Here is a 7,217-nt window from a genome sequence, read left to right on the forward strand (position 1 = left end):
AGGTCCAGTGACCTTCCATCCTTCACACTGCCTTCTACCAATCACCGGGACCCAAACCCTTAGGGTATGTGCACACGTCAGGATTTCTTCAGGATTTTTTGCGGATTTCCCCGATAAAAACGCTATAATTCTGCACAAAAAACGCATACATTATGTATGCATCCTATCATTTAGAACGCATTCCGCATTTTTTGTGCAAATGTTGCGTTTTTTTCCGCAAAAAAAACGCAATCCGGAAAAAGAAGCAACATGTTCATTATTTTTGCGGATTTTTTGCAGATTTCCCATGAAATTGGAGTGTCTGGAAAAAAACGCCAAAATTCCGCAAAAAATCCGCACAAAAAACCGCGTAAAAAACAACGCATGCGGATTTCTGGCAGAAATGTCCGGATTTTGTCAGGAAAATTTCTGCAAGAAATCCTGACGTGTGCACATACCCTTAAAGCCTGGTAGCCCGATAGCGTCCACCACTTTGGTAATACCCCAGGAGCAGCAGGACGTGGCCCCTGGGTCACACATTCCATGATCCCATTCTGACCTGATGGATCCAGCGCAGGGGACACATGACAGTGATCCCCCACAATCAGGTTCAGGTGAGTTTTCAGCCCTCTCCTGAGCGCACTATAAATACCAGCGTATGCCATGTATGTAAAGTATATTCCTCAGCAGCGGCTATTAATACTCCTGATGATTGCTTGTATTAATAACTCAGTAGAAGGGTGGGGAAAAAAGAAAAAAAAAAAACACGAAGCTTCGCCGCCCGTCCTCCTCTATAAAAGTTTTATACAGCAATTACACAAGAATGAGCGGATGACACACGTAATTACTACTAGAAGAGCAAGAAACTATCCATAAAGGTGATCTAATGGCAAGAACTGTCCATAATGGCGATGGTGGACTGCAAGTAATGCCGAGTCAGGCAATACGGCCCCTCAACAGCTTCATGGGGGTATAGGGACAGACATTACAGGCCAACATGACTGACATCGGAAGAGCACTGCTACAATACACCATGGAGGACACCGACCATAACTGATGCAGACACTTAGGAGGCAACATGCCCAGTAAGTAAGGTGCCACCGGAGCCATCATTCTTGGTAATCCAAGAACAATCTGCATTGTACCCTGGAGTCAGCTATAGGACCTGCTCCGCAGTGCAGGCTTGTGCTTTAGCCACTTCTGGTGCACCCCCTTAAGAAATCCGGCCCATCACATTAGAGTATACTGGGGTTTTGTGTTTATTCTCAATTAAGAAGGTAAAAAAAAATATGCTGGTCTTAATTAGATTTTTTGGGGTTGAAACACAGACACCTGCCTCCCATATTTGGGATATTTCAGGGAGTCCATGTCCAGGCCCATTATTTCTCAGAGAACAGGGGACCCGTAGACAATGTCCCCAAATACAAGGGTTTTAGTTGCAGAGATGTGTGACTGACCCATTCATCTGACTGGGTCCTGCAGAAATCCTTGCGCTGCCACCAAGACAATCCCAATCATTGAGATCCTGGCCAGACACTGCGGTGTTGGGCCGTCACATCTGGTCCGTGCACGGCCTCAGCAGAGCGGACTTACAGAATTGCATCATGTGCTAGTGTTTGGCCATGTGGCCGGAGCAGTGGGGATTACTAAGGTCATCCCAGATAAGAGCTGTTCTCCTAATCCCAGGATTCCTTTACCGACCTCACTATTACCTAATCTGCAACAGAAAAACACCAGCATGATTTCTGTAGATTTGATCCATCACCTCCACTAATGGCTCAGATATTTTAGTGTACAGTGTGGCCACGTCACCGTCTTCCCCCGAAGAGTCATTAATAACCATAGAAAGTGTTAAACTATAGAGAATCCTCACAGCTTCTAACACCTGGCATCCAGCTGAAAAGGACAAGAGGTGCAGTGTCAGCATCAGGTGAGGGGTGCTGATTGGATGAGAGCAGATGATTAGCATGTCTCTTGCTACAATGCCCCTCCCAATAGTCCGGTTCAGCAGAACACCAGGCACTACACATGCCACAGCCGAGAATCACTATTATAACCCTAAAGGACATTTCAGAAATGCTTTTAAGGCTCAGTGGGAACGAGACCAACATTGTTGTGAACCACTCCAACATTTTCTTATATTGCAGGGCAGGAGTGGTGCTACTACCCTGCAGGTCCCTGAACAGAGTATTATACTTACCTCCTATCACCACCGCTCCGGTCAGTCTACAGCGGTTTGTGAGCAGTGTTTGCTGGGCGAGCCAGAGGTCACTTTTCACTACAAGTCTATGAAAGCCTCGTTCCTGCTCTCAGGAAGGGACAAAAAAAACAGTCTTAGGAGCGAATGCGAGAAAGGTGAGTGGCAATGAATGAATGAAGATTTTATATCCGCTCACCGTCTCGCATGCGCTCCTATGACCGGTTTTTGTCCCCTCTTGTTTGATCCTCCGGGCATCCGGCTGGAGCTGCAGCGAATCTTCCGTTTTAGGAGCCCTAACACCAGCTCGGCGCTCCTGTGAAGCCGGTCGTCATTTTATTTTTCTCCATCGTTCCTGCTCTCAGACTCACACTCCGAACTTATGACTGGTACCCTCCACCTGCTGGTCAGTCAGAATACAGCCACAAGGTGGCGCTGTGCAAAGCAGAGTGGCACCAATAATAGGTGAAGACGCCAGCCAGTAAGTATAAGAGTATGGTCAGGGTCATTCCACGAGTAGCACCACTCCAGTGCCGAACCCCCCACCCCCCAAAAAAAAGAATGCTGGATTGGTGCTTTATTAAGCTGAATATGGGCAAGAGGCCTCACTCCCCTCATCAGCCAGGAAAACATCATCTAGGTGTGAACCAAACAGCGTGCCCTCCTCACAGGACGGGGACATTCGTTTACAGCGGGGGCTGGGCACACACCAAGTGCAGGAGCGTCTAACAGTTTCTTCTAGAAGCCCAGTAACCATGGTGACCCCTAGATCTCACCAGGGGTAACATCCATGCCAAACAAGGGACACTGAATTGCACACGGCAATCCTACATTACAAGTCACTGCTCCGCCAGGGCGCCCGCTCACCGCATCTCCGTCACACTGGCCACAAGAGTCACAAGTGCGTCCTGTAGACTCGTCCCCTCCTCCTGCCCTGTAAGACCCTCGTGTATGAGGTCATCTGTGACCGAGCGCCTCTGCTGGGACATGACTCCGCCAGGACAGTGGCAACAACACTAATGCTCCATACCAAGGCTTACTACAGGTGGGGGCAACGCAGGGGAACAAGGGCTGCGGACAATACTAGTGATCCGTGGGGTCCCAGCACTCACATGTAGTCTATTGTGGGGGAACCTCTAACCCTTTATGGTATCTTATAGCACCCACCCGAAACTGGGGAATCTGGGGTCAGGCATCATTGGGCAGAGCACGAGGAACCAAGACGCCATAACAGGAAACCACCCACCTACACACGGCCCCACCAGGGTGCACCAGCACCACCAGCGAACGGGCACCAGTATACACCAGATACAGGAGACCTCTGCCACACATCTGTACATTACCAGTGTGCCCCTCCCCCAGCTGTAAGACCACTACAAACCCAACTGTAAGCCCACCACAGCCCCCAAGGTTGCCACCCTCCCCTCAGCTGCAAGAGCACCATAAACCCCCCACACACAAAGGACCACAACCACCCAGCTATGGGACCACCACCGCCATCCACTCCCCCCCAGCTGTAGGACCGCCACTCTCCCTCCTCCCCCCCAGCTGTAGGACCGCCACTCTCCCTCCTCCCCCCCAGATGTAGGACCGCCACTCTCCCTCCTCCCCCCCAGATGTAGGACCGCCACTCCCTCCTCCTCCCCCCCAGATGTAGGACCGCCACTCCCTCCTCCTCCCCCCCAGATGTAGGACCGCCACTCCCTCCTCCTCCCCCCCCCCAGATGTAGGACCACCACTCTCCCTCCTCCCCCCCAGCTGTAGGACCGCCACTCTCCCTCTCCCTCAGCTGTAGGACCGCCACTCTCCCTCCTCCCCCCCCCCCCAGCTGTAGGACGGCCACTCTCCCTCTCCCCCAGCTGTAGGACGGACACTCTCCCTCCTCCTCCCCCCAGCTGTAGGACCGCCACTCTCCCTCCTCCTCCCCCAGCTGTAGGACCGCCACTCTCCCTCCCCCCCAGCTGTAGGACCGCCACTCTCCCTCTCCCTCAGCTGTAGGACCGCCACTCTCCCTCTCCCTCAGCTGTAGGACCACCACTCTCCCTCCTCCTCCCCCAGCTGTAGGACCGCCACTCTCCCTCCTCCCCCCCCAGCTGTAGGACCGCCACTCTCTCTCTCTCCCTCCTGTAGGACCACCACTCTCCCTCCTCCTCCCCCAGCTGTAGGACCACCACTCTCACTCTCCTGTAGGACCACCACTCTCACTCTCCTGTAGGACCACCACTCTCACTCTCCTGTAGGACCACCACTCTCACTCTCCTGTAGGACCACCACTCTCACTCTCCTGTAGGACCACCACTCTCACTCTCCTGTAGGACCACCACTCTCACTCTCCTGTAGGACCACCACTCTCCCCAGCTGTAGGACCACCACTCTCCCTCTCCTGTAGGACCACCACTCTCCCTCTCCTGTAGGACCACCACTCTCCCTCTCCCCCAGCTGTAGGACCGCCACTATCCCTCTCTCCCAGCTGTAGGACCGCCACTCTCACTCTCCTGTAGGACCACCACTCTCACTCTCCTGTAGGACCACCACTCTCACTCTCCTGTAGGACCACCACTCTCACTCTCCTGTAGGACCACCACTCTCACTCTCCTGTAGGACCACCACTCTCACTCTCCTGTAGGACCACCACTCTCACTCTCCTGTAGGACCACCACTCTCACTCTCCTGTAGGACCACCACTCTCACTCTCCTGTAGGACCACCACTCTCACTCTCCTGTAGGACCACCACTCTCACTCTCCTGTAGGACCACCACTCTCACTCTCCTGTAGGACCACCACTCTCACTCTCCTGTAGGACCACCACTCTCACTCTCCTGTAGGACCACCACTCTCACTCTCCTGTAGGACCACCACTCTCACTCTCCTGTAGGACCACCACTCTCACTCTCCTGTAGGACCACCACTCTCCCCAGCTGTAGGACCACCACTCTCCCTCTCCTGTAGGACCACCACTCTCCCTCTCCTGTAGGACCACCACTCTCCCTCTCCTGTAGGACCACCACTCTCCCTCTCCCCCAGCTGTAGGACCGCCACTATCCCTCTCTCCCAGCTGTAGGACCACCACTCACCCTCTCCCCAGCTGTAGGACCACCACTCTCCCTCCTCCTCCCCCAGCTGTAGGACCACCACCCCGCAGCACGCAGTGATGGATGTGCAGCAGACCCCGCAGGTGCCGGCGGTGCGGCCTAGGCCGGGTGTGGCGGGAAGGCGCTGCTGAGGACCCGCACACCTCCGCACGCTCTTCCCGCCCTGCAGCCGCCGCTCCCCGCACACTGCGGCCCCCAACCGTCCGGCCACGGGCAGAGATTGGGCTCCAGCACAAGCGCACAGGCCGCGGCGCCTCCTCCTCCTCCGCCCTGTCGCCGGCAGTGAGCAGCTCGCCGGGCAGCGCCGGTCTGGAGGAAGGATACTTGTTGCACGGATCTCTGAGTGGTCGTGTCCGGGGACTGAGACTCTTTGAGCAGCTGTAGGATCTGCTGGAGCCCCTGCTCGTCCGGCTTCCACTCGTACTCCATGCTGCGGGACACGAACACGGCGCGGACAGAGCACAGAGGGGGGAGGCGGCCTGGCCGGGAAATGGAGGGAACGGCGCGGTCCTAGTGCCCGCCGGGTAATGACGGGAGGCCGCCAGGTCCTAGTGCCCGCCGGGTAATGACAGGAGGCAGCCTCGTGCTAGTGCCCGCCGGGTAATGACCGGAGGCCGCGCGCGGTCCTAGTGCCCGCCATGTAATGACAGAAGGAGGCAGCCACTGCCAGATTCAAGAGCCCGCCGGGTAATGACAGGAGGCAGCCAAGTCCTAGTGCCCGCCGGGTAATGACAGGAGGCAGCCAGGTCCTAGTTACCCCCTGGTAATGACAGGAGGCAGCCAGGTCCTAGTTACCCCCGGGTAATGACAGGAGGCAGCCAGGTCCTAGTTACCTCCGGGTAATGACGGGAGGCAGCCACTGCCAGATCCAACAGCCCGCCGGGTAATGACAGGAGGCAGCCAGGTCCTAGTGCCCGCCGGGTAATGACAGGAGGCAGCCAGGTCCTAGTTACCCCCTGGTAATGACGGGAGGCAGCCAGGTCCTAGTTACGGCCGGGTAATGACAGGAGGCATCCAGGTCCTAGTTACCTCCGGGTAATGACGGGAGGCAGCCACTGCCAGATCCAACAGCCCGCCGGGTAATGACAGGAGGCAGCCAGGTCCTAGTGCCCGCCGGGTAATGACAGGAGGCAGCCAAGTCCTAGTGCCCGCCGGGTAATGACAGGAGGCAGCCAGGTCCTAGTTACCCCCTGGTAATGACAGGAGGCAGCAAGGTCCTAGTGCCCGCCGGGTAATGACAGGAGGCAGCCAGGTCCTAGTTACCCCCTGGTAATGACAGGAGGCAGCAAGGTCCTAGTGCCCGCCGGGTAATGACAGGAGGCAGCCAGGTCCTAGTTACCCCCTGGTAATGACAGGAGGCAGCCAGGTCCTAGTTACCCCCTGGTAATGACAGGAGGCAGCAAGGTCCTAGTGCCCGCCGGGTAATGACAGGAGGCAGCCAGGTCCTAGTTACCCCCTGGTAATGACAGGAGGCAGCCAGGTCCTAGTTACCCCCTGGTAATGACAGGAGGCAGCCAGGTCCTAGTTACGGCCGGGTAATGACAGGAGGCAGCAAGGTCCTAGTGCCCGCCGGGTAATGACAGGAGGCAGCCAGGTCCTAGTTACCCCCTGGTAATGACAGGAGGCAGCCAGGTCCTAGTTACCCCCTGGTAATGACAGGAGGCAGCAAGGTCCTAGTTACCTCCGGGTAATGACGGGAGGCAGCCAGGTCCTAGTTACCCCCTGGTAATGACAGGAGGCAGCCAGGTCCTAGTTACCCCCTGGTAATGACAGGAGGCAGCCAGGTCCTAGTTACGGCCGGGTAATGACAGGAGGCAGCCAGGTCCTAGTGCCCGCCGGGTAATGACAGGAGGCAGCCAGGTCCTAGTTACCGCCGGGTAATGACAGGAGGCAGCCAGGTCCTAGTTACCCCCTGGTAATGACAGGAGGCAGCCAGGTCCTAGTGCCC

At 56.1% G+C, this 7,217-nt stretch overlaps 1 protein-coding gene across 3 annotated transcripts in view; it reads right to left on the bottom strand.

The window, feature by feature from the left end:
* Positions 1 to 5,885, bottom strand: part of TNPO1 (transportin 1) — an 81,912-nt gene extending 76,027 nt beyond the window's left edge. For 2 of the 3 annotated variants that reach the window (XR_013221589.1, XM_077287883.1), the window contains exon 1: positions 5,594 to 5,813. Coding sequence is in view for 2 of the 3 variants with exons in the window: in XM_077287883.1 (XP_077143998.1) it covers positions 5,594 to 5,698 (105 nt within the window). In the remaining variant the exon portion in view is untranslated. Of the gene's footprint in view, positions 1 to 5,593 lie in introns of all 3 variants that reach the window. The other variant, XM_077287874.1, reaches the window with a different exon arrangement.
* Between the last annotated feature and the right edge of the window lie 1,332 nt (positions 5,886 to 7,217).

The sequence above is a fragment of the Ranitomeya variabilis genome, chromosome 1, assembly GCF_051348905.1.
Source record: "Ranitomeya variabilis isolate aRanVar5 chromosome 1, aRanVar5.hap1, whole genome shotgun sequence".
NCBI classification, from domain to species: domain Eukaryota; kingdom Metazoa; phylum Chordata; class Amphibia; order Anura; family Dendrobatidae; genus Ranitomeya; species Ranitomeya variabilis.